At 37.4% G+C, this 26,790-nt stretch overlaps 1 protein-coding gene across 1 annotated transcript; it reads left to right on the top strand.

Annotated features, from left to right (window-relative positions):
* Positions 1-1,190: 1,190 nt before the first annotated feature.
* On the top strand, positions 1,191-26,790 carry apc2 (APC regulator of WNT signaling pathway 2). The gene is made up of 15 exons (XM_053513230.1): positions 1,191-1,245; positions 11,327-11,485; positions 14,885-14,975; positions 15,198-15,480; positions 16,109-16,217; positions 16,363-16,476; positions 16,711-16,806; positions 17,676-17,768; positions 18,074-18,455; positions 18,557-18,655; positions 18,955-19,094; positions 19,185-19,262; positions 19,352-19,468; positions 19,553-19,767; positions 19,856-26,790. The coding sequence occupies exons 2-15, from the start codon at positions 11,342-11,344 to the stop codon at positions 25,413-25,415; spliced, it is 7,521 nt and encodes a 2,506-aa protein (XP_053369205.1). The 5' UTR covers positions 1,191-1,245; positions 11,327-11,341; the 3' UTR covers positions 25,416-26,790.

Below are 26,790 nucleotides of genomic sequence, written 5' to 3'. Positions count from 1 at the left end.
ACCAAAAGTGCAAGCTTTAAAGATAAAGTTATCATCTTAAAACATTTGATATGGCTTGACTACTTGTCAGAACATGTTCAGTGTTTACATGTTCAGCTTAAAATGTTTTAATGCGTTAAGTTTCAATAGCATACTTTTAAGTGCACTAGTCCAGAGTGCTGATTTGAATGTTGCAACTTCACTGCTACAGAGGGCTATTAAGTTTTAAAGTTTATTCTACAGTTTGTTTAATGTATTTTCTGCTGTATTTTATTTCTAAATGAATGCTGTATTTTATTAATTAATTAATTTATTATTATTATTTTACACAATTTTGTTTAAAACAAGTATTTCAGGCCCTGGTGCTGTGCAGATGTTCCTATGGATGCAAAATTTATCTGAATGCACATTTATTAAAAAGACAACCTGTATCTAGACTGTGAATGTCAAAAATATTTGGTAATGTTGGTGAATAAACTGTTTAATTATATTTTAGTTGTGTGATTTATAAAAGATATAGATGAAATAATTACTTAAGTTTCTTTGCAAAACATAAATTAGCAATGTGTACATTATTATAGGGAGTAATATAAATTAATAAAATCAAGTAAGAGAAAATCTCATAAAACAAAATGATAGTAAGATTTACTTAATAATTTCATAAAATCAAGGTTCCTGCTGATACAACAATAAATTAACTTTACTAGATTATTTTAAATAAATCTAACTTGTGCATTAAATATAATTATGTAACTTTTACTTAATTTTTTTTTGATTGTTAATTTAATTGTTCATTTAATTAAGTAGATTTTACCTGACCATTACGGGTGAGTTTTACTTAATATTGGAGCAATAAAATTTACTTAAAATCTATGTGTGCAAATTGTTACGAGGATTTTATTAAGTAAATCTTACAAGTTATTTTTTTCAGTGTACTTACCTAATTCTATATGTATATATTTCATAGTTTTTTCAAATAGTAGTTGAAAAAAAAAACAGTATTAGTAAACAGTATTATTGTCATTTACATTTAATTCTCAAGGCCTTTTATTTATTTTATTTTAATTATATTTTATAATAGGCTCTCATTATAATTTAATAAATATAAAGGCTACTGTGGCCTGGAGATTGAGAGAGAGAGAGAGAGAGAGAGTGACATCAGAGAACTAGCAGCGCGCGCGCGCGCACACAGCAGTGTTCCTCCTCTCACAAGCTGCGCGCGAGCCGAGCCAACACCCGACGTCACTAACTGTCCCAAAAAATGAGGTAAGATTCTCCTAATAGTTTTTTTTTTATTCGTATCTTATTGCTATTAAGAATTATAAAAACCTGCGCTTGAGGTCAGCGAAAGGCTTTGTCGAGCGTGAATGGCCTGTTTTGTGTCGATGGAAACGCGCGCGCGGTGCTGAGGAGAATATTTATGAGGATGAAGCGCGTGAGGCTCTCGTGAGGTTTATGCATCTCATGCTTTGGTCACAATACACACCGACATAGAATAAATGATCCGGACCGGTCTGTGTGGTGTGCATTATATAATTTAATAAGCTAGAATATATCATTACAAAGCATAAGATGCTTTAATCTTTTTTTTTTTTTTTTGGTCAAGGTCGACAGCGAAGTCAGGTCTTCTCTACCTGACCATTTCATCCTTTTAATGCACAAGGTCTCCTGAATGGTACATTGCCTGCATTGGTGCATAAATTATGATAAGGATTGCTGTTTATAAAATGGCTGAACACTAACCATGGGTACTCTCATACACTGTTGTTGATAGCATGGAGAAGGGGAAAAAAAGAAAAAAAAAAAACTCCCTCCATTGCGATTTTGCATTTACTGCTACCCTATTGCTAAACTAAAATACAAAAGCATGAAACAGAAATTCCTTTCTTGTGATTAACAATTTAAACATTTCCCCTTTAAAGACAGTGTGGCTATAAAATCATTACCAGTCACCCTTTAAATTAGGGTGACCTATAGAAACAATCAATACATTCACTTGTGAAGAGCACGATTGGTTCTGGAGCAATAGTGTCAGAAGGCACATATTAATTTGGATCTGTTTATATTAAAATACACTTATAGGCCTATATTATGCCTTATAACTGAATTACAGTCACCCATGTATTTTTTTTTATCATACAATCTTTTCTAGGGCCAAATGGGTTTCATGTGCATGCAGTGGATAAGAACATACTGTAAGGCTTGAGTGGTTCCCCTGCTTTGTGCAATAATTTGTCATTTCGGACAGTATTTTCTTTTCTTACTTTGTTTTGTTTTTAACAATTGATTTTCTACCCATGTTTTTTTTTTTATTGTCTGCTTTGCTAACCAAAAATTGCAGGTTTATGGGTAAACTAGTGGCACAGATCAAAAAAAAATTTCTTTAAAAAAGAAATCTGTGAAAATGGTAATTCTGTATGAATTTTGAGCATTTGAGCTCAAAAGGATAGAGTAGACTATAAAATAGAATCGACCTAAAGGCTGATAATAATGTTTGAAAACACAAGTGGTCCATATCGCTTTTAAATTTATTGATCTATCCTCAGAAATATGATGATAATATAAACTCACTAGCCTAAATAAATACAATGAAGCATTATATTGATGTCAGTCTATTTACTGATGCACTGGTATTTCAAAAGGCTTGGTTTTAATATTTCTGTTTGATTTGTTTTCACTGTCCTGTGATCCATGGTGTCATGGTCCAAAGATGCTTTCCAGATGCAATATATTTAAAATATGCACTGAATAATGAATGAAAGACTGTCCACGTCAGGGATAGAGACAGAAAGTGACTTTAATGCATTTTAAAGCATTAATGCCTTTGCATGTCAGTGCATCTGAAATTGTAAACCAGAGCACAGAGGGTAGATTAGCATGTCTGAGTTAAACTCATACAAAAAGACTACAGACACACATTTCCCTTTAATGTAATGTCAGGGGTGGTCAGGCTCATTCATAGCTCATGATATTGGCAAATGTATGTGGACACTTGAACATTACACCCATATATGCTTCTTTCCCAAACGGTTCTTTCCCAATCTTAGAAGTTCAAATCGATTTAAGCATGACAATGCGACTATGCACAAAATGAGGTCCAGAAACATGAGTATTCTTAACATAGCCCAGCCCTTGACCACACTGTGCATCTTTGGGGTGAACTGAAACACCAAACTGTGCACCAGTCCTGCTCACTTGACATCACTGTCTGATCTCATTAAGCTCTTGTAGCTTAATGAACACAAATCCCCACAGTTACACTCCCTTCCCAGAAGGATGGAGGATATTATAACAGGAAAGTTGGGAATACAGTCGGAATGAGATGAGTTGGTTATAAAGTGTAGGTTCAACAACCAAAAAAATAAATCCCAATGTGTTTGGTAAGTGATTAGACCACAGTTCAATAACTTCCTGAATAAATAAATTATTAATTTAGAACATACTTTATTTATAAAATGTTACCATACAGGAATAGCTTATTAGTTTAAATAATATTGCACATACAATCCTAATCTAATAAAATTTTTCATCTGTTCATAGACACACAAGTTTTTATTATGTTTTATTACTGACTTTTGCCTTTCTTTCTTTGGGTAACTGGTTTACATCTGCCCACTTTCTATATCTCTTATTCTCTTATCCCTTGTCGATAGATGCTCTTTATTGCTAATATCGGTGACAAAAACACTACTGATTAACCAGTCGATGGTTTACACACACAAAGTAGACCAACAGACAATATTGCTCCTGATTTTTCAGGATCCATTATTAGTTAGTATTATCATTTATTGAAGATTTTAAATCAGTTTTTTTTTCTATTGCATTTTCTCATGCAGTGGATTGAATTGACATAAGTTGGTCTGATTTATTTTATCTGGAAACTGAAAAGCCGAAAGTCTTACAAATACATAAATGTAAAATGCATACAACATTGATAGGTATGTTGTTTTTTACAGAATTTGTTGTAATAGCTTCATTTGGTTGCTTTAAAAAAAGGGTGAGTTAAAAGACTACAAGACTACATGATGTACTACTTAATAATGACTCAGCCTCCTTATTTACCACAACAGTGTCATGATTATGCTTAGCTGCATCGTGAAGCATTACTCAATATTAGCTGAATTCTTCTGCTTTTCCCGGCACACTGGACTCGATTGACTCTTACCAAGCTGTGACATTTGTGGAAAAGTCAGGAGATAACAGTCCAGTTGTTGATGTCTTGGCATCTTTTCAAAAAGCATGGCATTTACATTAACGTATTAGATTTCTAGTAATACTGTAGCAGCACTTCAGCCATTAAATAGTTTAATTATGTCCAAATCACCAGGTGTTTCCTCCTGGGTGCATGGAGCCAGACAGATATCTGCCCTTTTTCTCATACAGACACTGACGATTGGCTAGTCTTGCTGCAATGGACAGGAAAAAGAGCATGGCCATCCTGGGTTAATTGTTACATTGTTGGGATTCAAAGACTTGATATACTGATGATAGGTGCTATCGATAGAGCTGCTAGAATATTTTGAAACTGCTTTCTTAAGCCGATAGCCTTAATCGTGCACTTGTGAAGGCTCATTTAATTTATTTAGTTTGTTTTAATTATTTACCCAGTGGATATTATAAATTTAACCCTGATGTGCTTAGATTTAAATGTACTTATCAGGTAAGGTTATTGGGAAAAATAAAATTTCAAAACATTCCCATCTGCCATCTCCTTAGGTCTTCTCAGTAGGTCCTAAAGGGCCATAGTGCAATGCAGGAGCAACCAAACAACCCATCCTAAGTTCAGAGAGTTCAAGCCTAGCTTATTATTATTTTTTCTCTTTACTGTAAGTATTAGGGCTATGCTTGTTCATATTTATTGACAAACCTCTTGTGTTTCATCTATGCAGCATGCGTTGGAGTTGAAATTTTGATGACTCATAGCAGGGTAACTCAGAGTTCTCCATCCACTGAATAATTGAATGACCATAACCAAGTTTCAGATGAAAATGTAGTCTCTCTTCACCCTTCTGGTAGTTAAATTTTTACCATAAACGCCTGTCAGTGTCACGACACTTTTCAGTAATGTTCTGAAATGTTCAGAGAGTTGTTAGGTAAGGAAATAACTCTTGTACTGCAGCAAAGATTTATCTCTATCATCCATCACAGCTTCATATTTTACACAACCAGCATGTCTTTTCCTGCCAAAACAGAAAGCATTGTCCTATTACTCCATCTTATTCCAGCTTTACTTAATGTACTGAATAACTTAATGATGTATAAAACAAATCTTCATTAGTATTAGTATTGAGCAATATGCTCAAATTTGCATATATTGGTCATATATTGAGCACAGAAACACATTTTACATATATTTTATTTTATCTTCACAAAGAACAGCTAAAAATAGGATTTAAAAATATTTTTATCTATTCCTGTCCTTCCTGTGAAGGAAAATGTCTCATTAAAAAGCTCACTATACTGTGACAACAGGCATTAAAATGAATACAGCTTTAACCTTGAGACTTTCTTATAAATACACTAGTGCGAGTGCTATTGTTAGTGCTAAAGCTGTTTGAATTAAAATTCTCAGGGTCGCCGCAGCCCTATCGTAGGTGCTGTTGCCTTAGTAACCAGACGGTCTCAGAGTAAAAGGGTGGAGGGAGATGCAGAAGGGGGGAGAGGGAGGGGGCGATGGAGGGATCGTCCTCCCCTCCATCTTCTTTGTTCTCCCTCCTGCTGCTTGTGGCCTAGTTAAGCAGCCAATATCAGAAATAAGGCCCTTAAAACACTACACCGTTTGATTTCTTATTACATTCCCACTTTGGCATGTGAAAAATGTTTGCTTTGTGTCAATCATTATTGTCTATTTTATGTATTCTTTTTATAAATTGTTACTGCTCCTTTACTCTACTACTCTATACAGGGAACATAGCTGACTTACTGTAAATTGATGGTAATGTTTACTTTAGTTTTAAATATGAATTATATGCTAAGCTGGATTTACACTGCACTACACATCTTAGTTTATAAAGACCTGGAGTTAATTAATAATATTTAATGGATTTAATTGAACACGTAAGATAATATATTTTTTTTAAAAACCAAAAAAATAAGAAACACTAAATCCTGGTTGAACTTATTAAACCCTTACTCTAAGGTCCTTATTTGAGTACAAATGAGTGTTTTATTAGAAGCAGGTTCACACAAAGCGTAAACCCATTAAGCTTATAGAAAAAGAAATAGTGCTAATGTTAAATTAGTGCTGTGTTGCAGGTTCATTAAGTTTATGAATATTTGCCAATAAATTATACATATGTACAGTATATTTATTGCTTGTTTATTAGTGATTTGTATAAAATAAAAACTTGTAGTGTGCTTATATTAATATAACAATGTAATATGTGTTTCTGGATTCTTACATTATATTGTTACAATATATACATATAACCATATGATATAAAAATTCAGAACATAATACAATACTAAAATCAAGTTACTGGTAATTTCGTATATGGACATCAGTGAAAGCATTAGGAGCGACTGTTGTTGTGTAACTCACATCAAGCCAGTAGAGCCCAAAGGGTGGACATTGTATAATCAGCCTACATGCTGGGTGGATATGCAGACTGGTATAATATTAGATATAGATCTTAGCTCATTTGGAGTAGTGTGTTTGTGCACATACTGTAATTCCTGTTTTAGTCAAACGCATAATAGTGATAGTCCACGTAGCTGTATTCCTGGGTTGTTTAGGATTTCGCAAGAAAAGTGCACATAATAGAGATAATGGAATTCGTTTTTTATAAATTGTAGTCAAGATTTAGCTTAGTTTACAGTACACCTCATGAGTGTCACTCAATAATCTCTAGTCACAGATGGAAAACTGTATCAGCTGCTGATTTATTTTTTGCCAAATCGGAGCATGGATTTGGTGTTACTATGGAAACACTGTGAATGGCAACACCTTATTGGCAGCTCACCAGTGCTCTGAATTATTTCCCGTAAGGGACAAGATCTTGGGATAGATTGTTCAAACAGTTTTGCTGCAGATAAAAACCAGCAGAAAAGAAATGAAATAACCAGACAAAAAAAATTCTATTCCCAATCTGGGTTGTATGGCATGAAAGAAATTCAGGCATAGTCAAGAGCTAATTAAGATGCAGAAGGAGGAATGGCACAGCCTGGTGCCCATCCAGTCACAAATTTAGTCTTTTAGATCGGAGAAAAGGAACCAGCTGTGTTTAAATCCCTGTGGAGTGTTCCATGTGCCACAATCTCATCAATCTGATGTCTGAATCACTCTCACACATTTTCTTCTTTCCAATTCTGTCTAATTCACATGCTCTCGAGTTTTCCATGACTTTCCATGAGCAATAATCAAAATCAGTCAAATGTGTATTAACATGTGCTCAGCCCTGAAGAAGTCACACTGAGAGTGGCCACATCCTACCGAAAACACAAAATGAGAGCATGCTCCGGAAGCTTTACCTTTCACACCCATTTGGAATGTAGTATTGATCAGCATGCCTGAGCTACTAATCAATTCATAGTCGTGAACTGCTTAAACATGATTAAGCCTGCTTTTAAAGACAGATGGCAGAGTTTGCTCAGATAATAGGTAACTGAAGTACTACAGTACTTGTGTTGATGTACAGTATGCAAAAATACTCAGTTCGCTGACTATGTAAGGAGATACTGATGGCTCATTCCACTTTTAAATTACTCAGTATCGCACGATAGTAAAATATACTGTAAATTCAAATTCATGATGTTTTTCCTGCTGTGCTCTGACTGAGAACATCCCAAATACCAGGTTTATTTCGTGGCCTTTTTGGTGCTTTTGTAGACTCTGTGCTGCTTCCCCTGGATGATTTGTGCAAGCCTTAACAGAAATCTCCTAGATGTGTAAGGCTGGAGTCCACCTCCCCCACCAAGGCAGTGCCAAGAGACAGGACTGCACAACAAAGCCGGATTCACTAATACGGAGCATCGAGAAAGGAGCATGTGCTGAAATACCTGAGAGAATAATAGAAATTAAATAGAAAAAACTGGGAATGCATGTGAAAAAAGGAATGGATGAGGAAATCAGTGTTAATCAATGAACTCTGATTTTATGCCCTGGCATTGCATCGCAACAGTAGAGATAAAAAGGGAATGTAAGATGGACTGACACATTATTCTGTATTGCAGAGGTTATGTCTGGGAAGTGTCCATGTTAATCATGGAACAGAAATAGGGAAGATTTTTAACAAATTTTCACACTAATCAGGAAAATCTATTTGTGCATTAAAAAATTTCAGTGTGCCTGTAATAATAGAGATATATTAAATAATTAGATAATATGGCAGTAATGAAACAGTATTGTTATCTTTGATTTAACTCCAGAATGTTTTTTAATGCCACAGTCCAAGTATAAGCATTCTTGGCTTTCTTTCTTGCTTTAATTCTGATACTGTTTGAACTATTAGAAAGACTGAAACAATAGTATGCTTTATAATCATTCTCCATGTATACACAAGAGACTTTGTTGCAGTGTCAGTCTCTCAGAGACTTTGGTGCAATGTGTTATAGAAAGTGACAACAGTGAATCACCAGACAATATGTCGTACAAATTAGGAATGTTGCGAGGCAACATAATGGATAACAGTGCTCGTCGTCCTGAGTTCATATATATATATATATATATATATATATATATATATATATATATATATATATATATATACAGTGGTGTGAAAAACTATTTGCCCCCTTCCTGATTTCTTATTCTTTTGCATGTTTGTCACACAAAATGTTTCTGATCATCAAACACATTTAACTATTAGTCAAAGATAACACAAGTAAACACAAAATGCAGTTTTTAAATGATGGTTTTTATTATTTAGGGAGAAAAAAAATCCAAACCTACATGGCCCTGTGTGAAAAAGTAATTGCCCCCTGAACCTAATAACTGGTTGGGCCACCCTTAGCAGCAATAACTGCAATCAAGTCTTTTACAGCGCTCTGGAGGAATTTTGGCCCACTCATCTTTGCAGAATTGTTGTAATTCAGCTTTATTTGAGGGTTTTCTAGCATGAACCGCCTTTTTAAGGTCGTGCCACAACATCTCAATAGGATTCAGGTCAGGACTTTGACTAGGCCACTCCAAAGTCTTCATTTTGTTTTTCTTCAGCCATTCAGAGGTGGATTTGCTGGTGTGTTTTTGGTCATTGTCCTGCTGCAGCACCCAAGATCGCTTCAGCTTGAGTTGACGAACAGATGGTCGGACATTCTCCTTCAGGATTTTTTGGTAGACAGTAGAATTCATGGTTCCATCTATCACAGCAAGCCTTCCAGGTCCTGAAGCAGCAAAACAAACCCAGACCATCACACTACCACCACCATATTTTACTGTTGGTATGATGTTCTTTTTCTGAAATGCTGTGTTACTTTTTACGCCAGATGTAACGGGACACGCACCTTCCAAAAAGTTCAACTTTTGTCTCGTCGGCCCACAAGGTATTTTCCCAAAAGTCTTGGCAATCATTAAAATGTTTTTTAGCAAATTGAGACGAGCCTTAATGTTCTTTTTGCTTAAAAGTGGTTTGCGCCTTGGAAATCTGCCATGCAGGCCGTTTTTGCCCAGTCTCTTTCTTATGGTGGAGTCGTAAACACTGACCTTAATTAAGGCAAGTGAGGCCTGCAGTTCTTTAGATGTTGTCCTGGGATCTTTTTTGGCCTCTCGGATGAGTTGTCTCTGCGCTCTTGGGGTAATTTTGGCCGGCCGGCCACTCCTGGGAAGGTTCACCACTGTTCCATGTTTTTGCCATTTGTGGATAATGGCTCTCACTGTGGTTCCCTGGAGTCCCAAAGCTTTAAAAATGGCTTTATAATCTTTACCAGACTGATAGATCTCTATTACTTTTGTTCTCATTTGTTCCTGATTTTTTTTTTGGATCTTGGCATGATGTCTAGCTTTTGAGGTGCTTTTGGTCTACTTCTCTGTGTCAGGTAGCTCCTATTTAAGTGATTTCTTGATTGAAACAGGTGTGGCAGTAATCAGGCCTGGGGGTGACTACAGAAATTGAAATCAGGTCTGATAAATCACAGTTAAGTTATTTTTTTAACAAGGGGGGCAATCACTTTTTCACACAGGGCCATGTAGATTTGGAGTTTTTTTTCTCCCTTAATAACGTAAACCTTCATTTAAAAACTGCTTTTTGTGTTCAATTATGTTATCTTTGACTAATAGTAAACGGTTTTTGATGAGCAGAAACATTTACGTGTGACAAACATGCAAAAGAATAAGAAATCAGGAAGGGGGCAAATAGTTTTTCACACCACTGTATATATATTCCTATACTTCAGGAAAATAAAAACTTGTATAAATATTTGAATACTAAATGTATTGCTATATGTTATATATTGATAATAATATGATAGTATTATGGATATTGTATTAATATAACATACATCATACTATTTTTTCTTTCCTGAAGTGTGTTTACATTTTTATGGCTGACTTTATGGCTATACAGTATACAGTAAATGTATTAAATATTATATAACAGGGCTAAGCAGTAGTAAGCCAGAAAAAATTCTTTCACAACATGGACACCATGACGAAGTATCACATCTGTGATTTTCTTGTTTGTTTGAAGGTTTATTATTAGAATAATTACTTCAAGTGCTTTGCATTAATAATTTATATCATTATTAAAAATACCAAATTTTTAAAAAATTACCAAATTTGTATTTTCTGGCCACTGAAACCTGACCCATGCCATTAATATAAAACAAACAATTCACTATGATTGAGGCTTCTGATTGGACAGTTTCAGCATAAGTCTCTGTCAATAGGTCACGTTTAGTATACAGTTCTTCAGGCAAAACTCGATGTGAATTACTGACTATGAATACATCCATACATTACCTACAAGAAATTAAATGTTTTTGCGATTAGATAATGGCACAGGGTCATATTGTGATTCCAATTAATTCCATTAATTGTGCAGAACCACTTACTTTAATCCCACTATGAGAATGTTAGCTAGAAGATGGTGGGTTCCTCTGACAGTTCTAAGAGTGCTTTGGATTTTTGAAATCTGTCGTCTGTGTTTACACCGTCCAGTATGTTGCACTATGCGTACTTTAGTAGTTTGGGATGTTTAGTTCTTTCTATTGTTGCCATACTAACAAAAGTCACAGCAGTACAACAGACAACAGAGTGCAGAAATTTGTGATAAAAAGAAACTTTATAAGGACTTTATATTCTTTTTAACACATACAGCTATAAAACCCACTATGCACAGATGGATGATTGTCCTAAATAGTTTTTGTTATGGCTTGTGCCACTATTTAACCCCGTCCTGTTTATCTGTTCCAGGAACCCCATTTTCTGATGATGTCCAACTCGGTGGCCTCCTATGACCAGCTGGTGCGGCAGGTGGAGGATCTCCGGAAGGAGAACTCGCACCTGCGCCGCGAGCTGGAGGACAACTCGCACCACTTGTCCAAGCTGGAAAATGAGACCTCTGATATGAAGGTGAGCATCAACTTAAGAGGGATCAATGTGACAATTGTATGTCGGCACGGGAGCTTAGTGGTTAGCACTGTCACCTTGCACCATGGTCCGGATTTTATTCCCACCTTAGTCAGTGTGCATGGAGTTTGCATTTTCTCCCCGGGCTTGGTGGGTTTCCTTCCCCAGTCCAAAGACATAGTGTATGAATGAGCATGTGAGTGTGTGCCTTGCGATGGATTGGCACCCTGTCCAGAGTGTACCCCACTTTGTGCTCTCCATCCCTTGGGATACGCTCCAGGCCCCCATGTGACCCTGTATACAAAATAAAGTGGTTTAGACAATGAGTAAGTAAGTAAGAGAGAGTAACCAAAAGATTTTTTTCCAACCTGGGCAACAATGTAAGCAGGAAGAACAAGGTAGACCAAATTAAGCTTTGGTAAATTAGCACACTTCAGTGCTTAGTAACAAATGGAAAGTAACCATTGGCTGTATTTTCTTTAGCACTGACCTACTTTTAATAAAATGTCTGGAGACACTAATGGGTCATAGCCAGCTTTTACAACCTGAGCACAGAGATACTCGCAACTTTCAGAACAGCCTAAATCAGAACGTTTCTGTATCTGTTATTCTCCTGTTATAAGGATGGAAACCATTAGATGATTAAACCAAACTACACTATTGATCTTGGAGATCTGTGGATATGTGCTGTCTCTTTGACTTATCCTCATTACTCTAGAGCTTCACATTGGATTCCAGTAAGCATCTGGTTTCAAGTTTACTTGTTATTACACCTTAGTCTCTCATGTTGCATTTGGCAATTACCCATTGACCCTACTCTAGTTGAATTTGAAAATGATCTTTGTAATATTACTGCAGTATAGCACTGTGCAAAAGTCTTGAAGAACAATTTTCCAGGCTTCTTAAAGGACTTTTGCGGCTATCATTTTCAATCCAGTCGAGTTTTTTCGTTTGTTAGAAAAAACCTAATTCAAGGCTTCAAACTAGTAAGAAACAGGTGCAGATGATGACAGATGATCAGGCCGGTGATCAGTATACTGGTGATGCTTAATACAGAGTGGTTGAAACAGACGAGAGGGGAAATGAGGTTTAAATTTAAATTCAAATTTTGTTTGTCACATACACAGTCATATATAGTATGATATGCAGTGAAATGCTTAGGTTGCTGCAGAGATTGTTACATAAACCAGCAATTTTTAAATTGCATCTTTAGGTACTTTGCAACCTGTTACAGTAAAACATTTGTTGCCGTTTCTTAAATTAAATCTGCATAATTAAATGACATTAAATTAAACTTAATTTAATATGAAGAAACGAGAGGTGGCTCAAGACTTGCACTGTACTGTATATTTGACATTTATTAGCAAAGTTTAAAAAATCATTTCACAGAAAATCATGTTGTAATTTTAGTTTAGTATCTTTTAGTAAAAACATCACATTACACAAGAATTAAGGTAGCTTAGCTTTGCCTTTATCTTTTTCTGGGTTAGTGTTCACAAATCTGTTTAAAAGTCTACTCCAATGCATTAATCAGATGCATTCTGTTCATTCCAGTCAGCCCTCCTATTCTGCACTGTACAGGGACACATAAATTCTTTGAAATAAAAAAAGAACACCTCTAAAGAGCTCATTATGATTCTAAACCCAGGCCCCAGTTCACTTAGCATTTAGAGTTTACTGCAAAGTTATTGAGGCCCAGACACAAAAATTCTGAGGCCCAGAGAAAGTAAAGGACTAAATGCTAAGTATTCTTGATGATTTGATGTTCACAAGCTGAAACCATCCTACAGTACATTATCTTTTCATTTGTCAAGGTAACTAAGCAAAGTTTTTTACCTGACTGGCTATATAGTCATATAGACTGTTGTATTAGATTATATATTACTGTATACTAATACTGTCATATTAGCAGTAAAATTCCGTTAAATCGTAGATTAAGATTTCTACTATCGTAGAAGTAGATGCTTATGTCCTCGCTTACCTGCTAGGTCAGTTGATGGACATGCCATGGAAAAATGCCTTTGTGTACTCATAACAAAATATTTCATTACATACCTGTAAAAAACATACATTTGTCTTGCATAATTTCATTATTACTTGCATTATTAATATGTGAATAATTTGTCCGGCTAATTTCTAAAAGCCAGGCTATAACAGGACATAACAGCAGCAGTAGCTTGTGGCCATGGACTAAAAACCATAAATCAGCTACTATCTAGTGGTTTGCTACAGGACAACCATCTAATAGGCAGTTGAGAGTCGACAGCATATGGCCGTCCAGCATGCTGCCTAACAGCTCGTTTTAGATGTACCAAGTGTTTGGCCGGTTTTAGCCAAATTTCCAGCCCAGTTCGATCACAAAAACCACACAAAAGGCTTAAAGTGTAATCTTTGCATTGGAAATGGGAATCATATTCTACTTCTCCGCCTTTGTGTAGAAAACAAGGCAACTTTAGCGTACATGCCTTTCTAATGCACTGGCATTTTCAATTCACTTTAATTCAATTTTATTTGTATAGCGCTTTTAACAATTGTCATTAATGCAAAGCAGCTTTACACAATCAAAAGAATTATTTAAGTTTGTATGGAATGTGAATGTGTATAAATCAAAATGGTCACATAGTCCCTGGTGAGCAAGCCAAGGGCGACAGTGAAGGAAGGAAGGAAAAACTCCCTGAGATGGCAATAGGAAGAAACCTTGAGAGGAACCAGACTCAACAGGGAACCCATCCTCATCTGGGTGAAACAAAAAGCAGGAATTGATCTGCATTCATACTGTGTTAGGTGGCAGGCAGTTCAGTATAACAGTTGATGTTAATTGATGTTTATATGGAGTCCAGGTAGTTCTACCTCAACCTCATAACTGCCCTTTCCACTGCCAGTATATTATAATAGAAATGCTTTTGTACATTTTAGGCATACTGCTTGCACTCATGCTTTGCCTTTGCTTTTGATTGTTCATTTGATTTAATTCTGACTATTTCAAGACAGGCAGCATTTATGAACATTACACTTCTTAGACTATAAAAAGATTGTCATACCTGTTTTTGATATCATATTTAAAAAATTGATTAAGCTGAAATCATGACCTATCTCTATGAACAGGCTTAAATTATATTTTATATGGGCGTCCATTCCATAGTTCCTTCCACAACATATTACCAGATGCTGAGCACAGCTGGATAATGCCTGCTATGTATTTATTGTGAAGGTCAGATAATGGAGTCTTTAGATTAATCACAAAGCCGAGTGAATATCAGACACATAGAGGAAAGTATATTGTTTAACGGCTATTTCCTTTTTCTTTTTGATGATTAAAAGGATTCTCAAACTGTAATGATAACTGTAATTTGTTAACCACTGAATGCACATAATAATTGAACATCTGTTTTGCTATTTTAGGAGGTTTTGAAGCATCTGCAAGGCAAACTTGACCAGGAAGCCTGCACTCTCGCCTCTTCAGGCAGAGCGGATGTGTTGGACCAGCTAAAAGGTAGCAGAAATCTTCATTCAATTCAAAAATAAATAAAAAATTATCATCTTTACATTTTTTATGTTTTCTTGTTCATTATATGACAACAGTAATATAGAATTTATAATTTTATTCCAAATTGATTCAATAAACCTGTCACATTATAAATGTAGATCAGAACTTCAATACAGCATCAGTGCAAGCAGAGTTTAACTAGAAAAAAAAAATGAAATGTATTCACAGAGCTGCATATGGACTTGACTAGCTATTATGAGCTCAAGTACCAGCCACACAACCTGCGTCCGTTCTCAGAGACCCTTGCCAACCAAACGAATGATGGAGAGGACAGAATGCAACTCACATCATCCAGCATCAGCAGATCAAGGAGCTCTGTCTGCTCGTCATCCCACCAGTGCTCTACTGTGTCTGGTGAGGGTACGGCTGTTCACCCCACACACCTTCACCCAGCTGTCACAGGAGAGGGCCGTGTCACTGCCCAGCACCTAGAGGAGCTCCGCAAAGAGAGGCAAGATTTAAGTATTATGATTATCCAGAAGAACTATTTAGTAAAATCCATGGTATGATACGTAATATCCACTGTAATAGGAACAACTGTGTGTCTATTCATTTATGCAGTCTCGCAGTCAGCCCATCATGTGGCAGCAGCACAGTTCAGACAGTTACAGGTTAAATTACTGTCCACTCCATGTTAGAATAGGATGAAAAATACACCCTTAATCTGAGTATGTGCCCATTGTGTTGTACTGTGCTCAAATTGATTGATGTGGACTTATTCTGTTGTTGCTCATCCACCTCGAGGTTCAATGACCCGTGCATACAGAGATGCTTTTCCACTCACAACATTTGTAAAGAGTGGTTATAAGTCTCATTATTCTTCTCAGACTGTCCTCATTAACAAGAGTTCTACCACTAGAACTAATGCTCACAAAATATTGTTGTTGTTATTTGTTTTTTACACAATTCTCTGTAAACTCTGTGAATAAAATTAGGTGAAATACGCAAACCAGCTTTTGAGTGCATGAATAGGTTTGCCTATGAAAGTGGCCATGGATTATATAGTGGATGTTTATAAAAAGTGTGTTTATTTAATATGGATTTTATTAATCTTTGAATAACATTTTGGATATTTATAGAACCATGCTGTTGAATGAAATTGAAAAAGAGGAGAAAGAGCGCCGCTGGTATTATTCTCAGCTGCAGGGGCTTTCTCAGAGGCTGACAGAGCTGCCGCGAATCGACACGGTAGGAGATATGTTCTGTGTCATTGTTTTTTTATAAATATGTTTGTCTTTGATTTAATGCAATAACTGTTCCACTATTAAGATTTATACCACAATGTAGCTATAAAGAATGTATCTCTATACAATGTTTCCATTCTGTGTCTCAGTTCTCCATACAAATGGACCTTATTCGCCAGCAGTTAGAATTTGAGGTCCAGCAACTGCGATCAGTCATGGAAGAACGTTTTGGGACCAGTGATGAAATGGTTCAGAGGACACAAGTAAATATCATTAAATATATATATTTCATATATATTCAATGAGGCATCTGAGCGTAGTAATCTGTTCATATGTGTATGACAGATTAGTCTACAGGAGAGTTTATTAGCTTCACTATAATAGTTGGGCAAATGTATATAAGTCTAGTCACACAGTCTTGATAATTATCTTTAAGTAAATCACTCTCCTCTGGCTTTAGTCAATTTAATGAGCTGTAATCCTGTATGTCCCTGCAGATCCGTGTGACCCGGCTGGAGCAGCTGGATAAGGAGCTACAGGAGGCACAAGGCTCGCGCTGTCCCCAAGAGAAGATTGTCCAGGCAGAGAATCAAGTAAGACTATTATATTTCCTAACCCAAGCATAGGCATAAGTGCTCTAGCCCCAGTATTACTTTTTCATGGCGCATAACAAAACACTACTTTTTTAATCAATGTTATTTATTTAATAGTATTGTCTTTTAATCGCAACTAGTCATATTGCATTATTTGTTACCCAATTAGATGACATTTTACATCTTGAATTTTAGAGCTATGTATTTTTCACCATGAGGATGGAATTGACGAACAGAGAATGTACAGACATATAAAGTACACATTGAAATTTATTGTAAAGGAAATTCTCCTACAATTTTCTACAACCCTGTGGAGATTTAATCAAACTGGTAAAACATAGTTAATAATATTTGCAATTATTACTACTATTGGTACAACATATGATAAGAATGTTTCAGGATATAAAATATAAAATAGTCAACTTGAATAAAAAGTCATATGGATAAACAAACCATCTTCTTAAGACAAGAAGACTACTTAGTACTGAACTGTACAAACTACAAATCTTTTGTACTTCCATTAAATCCACCCCTGATCATGTTGTGGATATTCAGTGCAAAATGCACATTAGTCTGGATAGTCCTCTAAGGACCACATGTCTCCCCATCCCATACCACCGTAAAGGTTGCCATAGTGATTGGCTTGTGGATGAAAGGGTGGATTTGCTGCCTTGACTGTCAGGGGACTTGCCTTGGTTGCCATATGCAAATATTATAGTTAAAACATTTTAATGTGACTGTAGAATGCAATGGATCTTTTCTGTATCTTGTATTTCACTATTTTATATTTTTGTTATTAATAACATTACACAAAGATAATACTTATAATTAAAAGCATAACAAACACATGTGTATCTTTTTATTCCCAGAATGCTGACAGCCTTTCCAAAGCACCAATCCCCGAAATGGAAAGCGGAGCAGGCACTAGCACTATGGAGGCACCCGGAGAAGCCGGGAACAAAGTATGACACTAACATGTTTTACTATACATTAGTCATACTAATTTTAAAACCACTATATCAATTTACATGTATAAAGAGTACTTCCAAAGCCCATAGCATTAATCACTGTAACATTTTAAAAAGTATATACTCTGTCCCAGTGGTGTTTAAGAAATATAATTATACTGTATATTTGCTCGATATGTTTCAAACAATAGCTCAGAGTTGTAATTTATAACTGCATCAGTCAGAATACTGCATCGTGGGGAAATTATTATTTATTTATACTTTTCTTAAAAAGCTAAATATTGTTTTCCACTCTTTAGGTGGAGATGATGTTCTGGCTGCTGTCTATGCTAGCCTCTAGAGATCGAGAGGAGATGTCCCGTGTCTTGTTAGCCATGTCCAGCTCTCAGGAAAGCTGCATCGCTATGCGCAAATCTGGCTGTGTCCCTTTGCTTGTGCAAATACTGCATGATGTAAGTACAGGAAAGACTCCTGATGCCACAGGCTGCAGCCGAGAGGCTCGATCCCGGGCTAGTGCTGCTCTGCACAACATCGTGTACTCACAGCCTGATGAGGGCCAAGCACGGCGTGAGATGAGAGTACTGCATGTTTTGGAGCAAATACGCTCGCACTGTGAGAATGGCTGGGATTGGATTGAGAACCACATAGGAACCCCATCACCTAATGGTACAACGACGACAGGTAAGTGCAGAAAATCAGAACAATCTAATATAATAAGGTTTAATAAAACTGTTGTCCTGTCTGTTATACTGACAATGCTTTTCTTAATTCAAACTACACAGACATCCCAGAGCCCCTGGATCCCCAAATTTGCCAGGCAATTTGTGCCATAATGAAACTTTCCTTTGAGGAGGACTATCGAAGGGCCATGAATGAACTTGGTAATCAGGAATATTTAGTCTTTTTAGATAAATCATCTGTCGAATCACTTTAGGAATGAATATAAATATAGCATATATTTGATCATATTATCATTGATTTATTTACCAACTTTGAAATATTGCTATCAGAATATCAGGATACACAGAGTACAATGTTAAATAAATAAAGGAAATTAAAGGAAATCTTTATCATGTAGGGACTAGCATTTTTGCTGGATGCTCAGATTTCTGTTTTGGAGGTGCACAGGTACTAGCACCGTATGTTGGCAAAGAGCTCAATGCAGTGCTGTCTGTTTCAGGTGGACTTCAGGCTATTGCAGAGCTTATGCAACTGGAACAGGAACTGTATGGTTTGCAAAATGAGCCTATGAACATGGCCTTGCGAAGGTATGCTGGGATGGCCCTCACTAACCTTACGTATGGCGATGTTGTAAATAAGGTACACTTAAACATAACAGATTCATTTTAAAGCAAAATAATTGTATGGCATTTTATATTGACATTTTTTATATATATATAAAAATTTCAGGCTACACTTTGCTCTAAAAAATGCTGTCTTCAAGCTATTGTTGCACAACTGGCATCTGATAGTGAAGAGTTACATCAGGTAATCAGATGTTTCATTTAAAATTCCATTTTAAGGAAATGTTTTATTCATATGGCATTAGTAAATTTGCTGCATATCCTTTCCTAAAGGTGGTCTCAAGTATTCTTAGGAACCTTTCATGGCGTGCTGATATCACCAGTAAGAGAGCACTTCGTGATGTTGGCAGTGTATCAGCGCTAATGACATGTGCGCTTCAGGCTACAAAGGTAAAGCAGAAGTATTAATGGATAAAAGTAATAATGTTTGCATACAACTATGTATTAAACCTCCTGCTTTATTTCTTTACACAGGAGTCCACTCTAAAAAGTGTTTTAAGTGCTTTATGGAATTTATCAGCACATAGCACTGAAAATAAGATGGCAATTTGCTCAGTCGATGGTGCGCTAGGATTTTTGGTCAGTACCCTTACCTACCACTGTCAGACCAACTCCCTGGCAATTATTGAAAGTGGTGGAGGTATCCTGCGTAATGTATCCAGTCTTATTGCTACCCGTGACGATTACAGGTACTACGCTGAACTCTTATTAGGCTAAGATTTTATTCAAGTCCTTGTTTGAATTGCAGCACTAATTTTCCCTTTTTCTTCTCACCAGACAAGTCCTCAGGGATCACAATTGCCTGCAGACTTTGTTACAACACCTGCGATCACACAGTTTAACAATTGTGAGCAATGCATGTGGAACCCTTTGGAATCTGTCAGCTCGAAGTCCAAAAGACCAAGAACTGCTATGGGACCTAGGAGCTGTTAGCATGCTACGTAATCTCATTCATTCAAAGCACAAGATGATAGCCATGGGAAGTGCTGCTGCCCTAAGAAACCTTCTCACGAACCGTCCTCTTAAATATAAAGATACTGCTGTGATTTCACCAGGCTCCTGTATGCCCTCACTCTATATGAGAAAGCAAAAAGCACTGGAGGCTGAGCTAGATGCAAAGCACCTGGCAGAAACATTTGATTCAATTGAGAAGCAAAGCCCGAGGCACATTAACAAGCCTCTCCGCCATATTGAAAGCTTGGCCAAGGACTATGCTTCTGATTCTGGATGTTTTGATGATGATGAGGCCCCAAATGTTTCGAGTAACATAGAAACAGGAACATTTTCCATGCTCTCTATGTTTCTGAATAACTCAAACTTTCTTCAGAATCAGCCACGCAGGAGGGAGGGAGAACCTGAGAGAGATATGGAGTCAGTACAAGCAGAGGATAAAAAGACACATCCTCCTGATGATGAGGTGACCATGGCAGCTGAAAAATTAGCAAAAAAGATTACCAACACAGTGGCTAAAATTGATAAGCTAGTGGAAGATATTACGATGCACACATCCTCAGAGGAAAGCTTTAGTCTCAGTTCTGAGGACCATTTTGCAGATTGGACCTATGGGCCTGATGATCTCCATGAGGCACGAGCTAAGCTCTGTTCTCCCTGCCGTCTATCGGATAATTCATTCTCACACAAAGACCATTTCACCAAAGCCCATGCTCTGTTACGCCTAAAAACAGTAAACTCAAGTTTATCCAATGACAGCCTTAACAGTGGTAGCAATAGTGATGGCTGCTGTAATGATCAGATTCAAAGTTGCGTAAAGCCTACAGAGCAAAAACGTCCAAACAAGCTTGAGCTCAAGGTGGCACACAAGGAATTGCTAAATAGTGGTGCCACATTATCCAAATTAATATGTCAGAATGAGATACCCGAAAGAGATTCCGACATGGCAAAAGCTTTTAAATTGCCGGACTGTAGCACAGAGGAAGAAAAAAGCCAAGAACCTTTAATAGCGACACCAGCAACTGTATCAACTAGGGTATCTTCTGATCTCAGTTTACCTACCATTAAGCTTTCTCCATCCTACCAACATGTCCCTATAACCCAGAACGCCATGTTTGGTGCTACCAATGTTCAGGCATCCCAGGGACTGAAAAATCAAGTGTGGGTTCCCAATGTAACAACCGGAGAAACTATTAGCAAGTTCTCTCCTGTATGTTCTTCAAGAAGCCCAATAGGTCAGTTAGAGACACCACAGAAGTACTCAGTGGAGAATACACCAATCTGCTTTTCACGTTGTAGCTCTCTGTCCTCTCTTTTTTCCGGTGATGGAGACCTTGATGGACAAAGTGAAAATGATTTAGAAAGCGACTCCTCTCTTGAAATTATTGAGGTGGAAGATGGTGATATAATTAAGAAGGAAGAAGAAGATGAAACACTCGAGGATCTCAGTGACAGTCAATTGCTAATGACTGACCAGAAAACGTGCCCCACTACTAGCAGTATTTCTGATCCTATACAGATTCCCCTTAGACATGAAAAGACGTTTCTTAGGCAAGCATCAACAGTCATACACGAGGACAGGACTCCATCTAGTTCCTCAGAGAACTATATTCATGAGACGCCACTTGTGATGAGTCGTTGTAGCTCGGTTAGTTCACTGGGTAGCTTTGAGTCGCCATCAATTGCAAGTTCTATACAAAGTGATCCTTGTAGTGAAATGATAAGCGGAACTGTGAGTCCAAGTGATCTCCCAGACAGTCCAGGACAAACCATGCCACCAAGTCGGAGTAAGACTCCATGCTGTGCTGAAGCAAGTGGACCAGAGCAGCAAAATATTAGTGGTATTGGAGGCCAGTGGGAAAATGGCTTGCATAAATTCATGGAAATTGCTGACTTGAAGGAAAGGTTCAACTTGCCACAAGACCTAGATACAATGATTTACTTCACTGTTGAAAAACCATTAGAGAACTTTTCTTGTGCATCTAGCCTTAGTGCCCTTCCTCTGCATGAGCACTATGTCCAAAAAGATGTAGAGCTTAAACTTACTCCATTGTTAAATCAACAAGAAAATGACCCAGTATACTCTGGTAAGAGAAATCCCACTGATTATCCATCATGTATGGATCAAGATCAGTACAGTGAGGGCAACTCAGACGATGATATTGAAATTCTGAAAGAGTGCATCAATTCGGCCATGCCCTCAAGGTTTAAAAAAGTAAGACCTGCTTTAATGTCTACACTCACAAACCAAGTACTTAACACCCAAGCTCGAAGATCTGTGCAGTTACCAGTGTACATGGTGCTTCAGAACAATAACAATCAGATGGGTTCTGGGCGAATGGTTGGAATGTCTCCAAAAGATATTCATCATGATGATTCTTCTTACACTGATTCCGCTGAAGGTACTCCTGTTTATTTCTCAAGCACCACTTCCTTAAGTGATGAGACTCTTCAGTACCCCCTTAAAGTAAAAGGATCAAGAGACTGGCGGGCCAGAAGTAAAGAGACGCAGGAGCTTATTGATACAGAGGCAAAAAGAATTGAAGAACTACGTCTCTTCTCTCGTTTCCATAAATCGTCTAAAATGGCATGTCAGTCTAAAATAGTGACAAATCAAGTTAACAAAACTATTAAACATACAACTCCTACCCAAAGATTACTTGTACAAAGTAAGGAAATGGCAGCAAAGATGACTCAGCAAAGAGTCCAAAGCCAATCCCCAGTCAGACAAATACAAAAGCAGGGACAGTGTTTGTCACAAAGCATGCCCCAAATCGCACTTCCAATCAGGAAGCAAAGTAAAGAGGTGTACCAAAGTCAGAAATCATACTCTAGAAGTAAAGCACAAGAAAATGCAGCTTTTCAGTCCATGCATCATCCCGCAGCAAAAGTGGAAGCCATGTACAGCTTCCATGTTAATGACATGGATAACAGTGGCAAGGTGATGGCAAGAGGAAGACAGAAACAGTTTAATAATTTAAACAAAAATAATGTAATATATCCTGTTTCAAAAGGTCGTGTGGACAATTTTCAGAAAAACGGGTTTCACAGGATCAAGCAAAATCTTATTATGGAAGAAGCACCACCATGTTACTCTCTCAGCTCGTCTCTTAGCTCTTTGAGTGATGTTGAGATGTATGAGGAACAGGGAAAATCTCAACATGTAAAGTTAAGAAATAAATACAATGTAACATCCAGCACAGGCAAATGTATGATAAAAACCCAGAAAGGCCAAAATAAATATGAAGACAACACTTCACCGAGTTCTGTCAGCCTGGACTCAGAAGATGATCTTTTGTTAAAATGCATAACATCAGCTATGCCAAAGCAAAAGAAAAAGCAAGCCATTAGAAAAAGGAAAGGTGAGGCTAAACAAAAACAGAAAATTTCTCAAAAGGAAACTGGGCATTGGGGTCCTGAAGATGATCTGGACAGTGAAGAAATGGCATCTGATAAAGATTCAGATCTCAACAGTGTTGAATGGCGGGCAATACAGGAGGGTGCAAATACGATAATCACGAAATTACAAGCTTCAAAGTCACAGGAGCCGTCATCAGAATCAGACTCTGTTCTTTCATTTATCTCTGGATCCAGCTTTACCCCAAAGCCTGACATTAATGACAAGAAGAAGGCAGTCAAAGAAAACAAAAAGGCTAATAAGCCACTAGATTTTGCCCCACGTAAACCAGTAGCAAACTTGCCTGTAGTTTTAAGAGGCAGAACAGTGATATACACCCCCAAGAAAGAGAAAACACTTTCACAGCGGCCACCACCTAAGAAGGTGACACCTAAACCTGATGCCCCAAAAAATCCTTCCTTAGCTCAACATCGCTCCAGAAGCCTTCACAGATTGGGCCACCTTAGTGACTCTACTCAGTTGTCATTACCCAAGAGAAGTTCGACTCCTCCTGCAAGGATTCCAAAGAGTTCTTCATCAGGTTCATCTCAAAGTTCAACTCCCTCAAGGCAACCTCAGAAAAATGTAATCCCAGGTACCCAAACCATTAAACAAAATAAGAAAACGGTGACCTCAGATCCAGACAGTCCACCAGACATAACGAGAGGCATCTCCATAGCCAATCAAAACCCAAGATCAGCTGACAACAAAACCCAGAAATCTCCTGTCAGAATACCATTTATGCAGAATTCATCTAGAGCAATTTCACCTTTGGTAACCAACCAGCTTACTAGCATTAGCAGGCAAAATAGTCAGTTATCAGGAAGAAGAATTTCACCAGCCAATCGACTAGATTTAGTTCGCATGACCTCTGCTCACTCAGGCAGTGGTGAATCAGATCACAATGGTTTCCTTAGACAACTAACTTTTATCAAAGAATCAAGACAAAATGGGCCTTGTTCAAGATCGGTTCCTACTTCCAAACACGTATCTCCTCGACGAACATGTCCAGGAGCCCCAGCAGTTTTCTTGTGTTCTTCTCGCTGCCAAGAATTGAAGCCAGCAGTGCAAGGTCCAAATAAAAAGCAAGGACCCCAAGAGCCAAGGAATGGTCATGAGCAAGGCATTCTCAAGCAGGGAGTGGCTCTACCAAGGGCAAACTCGAGTGACAACAACTTCACAGTGAAACGTCCAGCCAGGAGAACAAGTTCAGAAAGTCCCAGCAGGGTGCCTCAGAGGACTGTACATAAGCCAGATCTAAGGGAGACAAGAGAGGACACGTTCAAAAGGTATTCTTCCTCCCCCAGTATAAATGTCTTAAGTCGTGTTACCAGTCGCTCCTCACTGCGTTCATCATCTTCAGACTCAAGTGTTAGGGCCAAGAGTGAGAAAGACACAAAACAGAGGCAAAACAGAGCTGGATCACGGAATAATAACAATAAAGTCACCTGGAGGAGAATCCGTGATGAAGATGTTCCCCAGATATTAAAGAGCACTCTCCCACCAAATGCACTCCCTCTGGTGCCTTCCCCTGAAGGGCACAAACCAATGCCACCACCACTTCCAGGAAAATTGCCAACAATTACACTTATATCACGCAAGACAAGTGATGCAACAGTTCAAACAGAGGAGGTATCAACCAATAAAACCAATTCAAGCACATCACCTACAATTGAAAACGGTTCTATGATTTCAGAAGAGATTGCTAAGATGGCTGTTCTCAGAAGAATAAGTTTGGCCTCTGGGAATATGCAAGATGGGGATTCTGATGGATCCCTCAAAACCTATAGCACAGCTTCCACCTCAACCTTTCAATCTGTGGAGAGCAGTCATAGTGGGATCATAGGTCCCTTCCGTGCGAGTGCTCCCAGCAAGGCCGCCAGAGTGACTCCATTCAACTATGTTCCCAGCCCTATGGCCTACTGCTCTCCAGAAACATACAGCCAAGCAACAATCCCTGAGAAGACAGGTGAAAAACTTGAGTCATAGTGTCCAATTTCTGTCATAGATGAAAAAAGTCTGACTTGTTCCTGATGCTAAAAGAAAAAAAAACTCAGGTGGTTTATTGAGCAACATTATATATACCTCAGATGTTGCTTTCGACAAACATTGTATTCATGGGTTTTGTATTTTTATCACTGGAAGAGGGGTGTTGACAAATTAGCATAAACAGTGGAATCTTTCATCAAACCATAATGGATTCAAGCTACGTATGGAACATAACAAACATGAATCTTTCCTTTTTTGACATTTTTGTAAAGTTACATATATGAACCATTGCTTGTTCTGTTGGAAATCCTAATCACACAAAATACAAACTCTACTTTATTGACTATCATAGATGTTCTGCATTCATGAAGAAAAAATATGCAAATCATCCAAAATAAAAGACTTGTTCATTGAAAAATAAGTTCCAACTAAAACCTGAAAAGACTGTTACAGTGCAAGAGTCAAAACACAAACATGTATGCATTACAAGTAAACAGTTATTTCTTGAATGCCATTATGCCACACTGTCAGTGATTCTAAAAGCCGTTAGCCTTCACTTTTATTATTGCAGATAAATATATTTGTGCTAGAGCAGCCCAACTTAGCAGCGCAAGACCTTATGTAATGTTGGTATTTAGTAATGCTGTTGTATATAACTGCAGACAAAGTCTCTCTAATGCTTCCCAGTAAGCAAAAAGTACCCTGTGGCACTATTGCATGCATGCTTAATAGTCACTTAGTGCACATATGTATGTATGTTATTAATGTTGAACAATCGTTCCTCTAAGAATAAATATAGAGGAAAGTACCAGGGGGGAAATATTCACACATCTCTATTACTTGTTAAACTGTTTGACAATTATATGTAACAGGCTTAGGTGGTTGTACAGTGTTTCTGCTTGTTGAATACTTTGGTAATGTCAGTTTGTGTATGATCAGGTATGCTTATGTCATCAAAAGCAAGAAAAATCAAGTGTGATTTGGGGGGATACTCAAGAAGATTAACATACAACCTCTCTGATCAATTGACAGCATAACTGATGTTGCTACTAAATTCAAAAGCAATTGTTAAAATCACTAAAAAAAACAAGTGTATGGACAAATATCTTCTGTTCAGATAGCTATATTGATTATGAGCTAATCAACTAAAAATGGGCTTTGAAGAATTAAACAGAAATATGTACTATGTGTTCTCTCTACATATAAGTGCATCCATGAGTCTAATGAATCAACTTTGCAGCCCTAGACCTATTAAAGCTATTTGTAATGCACTTAAGGTTTGCTACAACCGCTGCAACAACTTGGGTGACATTTTTATTCTAAAAATCTCTCAGACAAGAAACCAATCAAAAATGAATCAAACGAAATATTCCTT

Source organism: Clarias gariepinus, chromosome 15 (assembly GCF_024256425.1).
Source record: "Clarias gariepinus isolate MV-2021 ecotype Netherlands chromosome 15, CGAR_prim_01v2, whole genome shotgun sequence".
Classification (NCBI taxonomy): domain Eukaryota; kingdom Metazoa; phylum Chordata; class Actinopteri; order Siluriformes; family Clariidae; genus Clarias; species Clarias gariepinus.
This window is presented reverse-complemented; position numbering and strand designations above follow the sequence as displayed.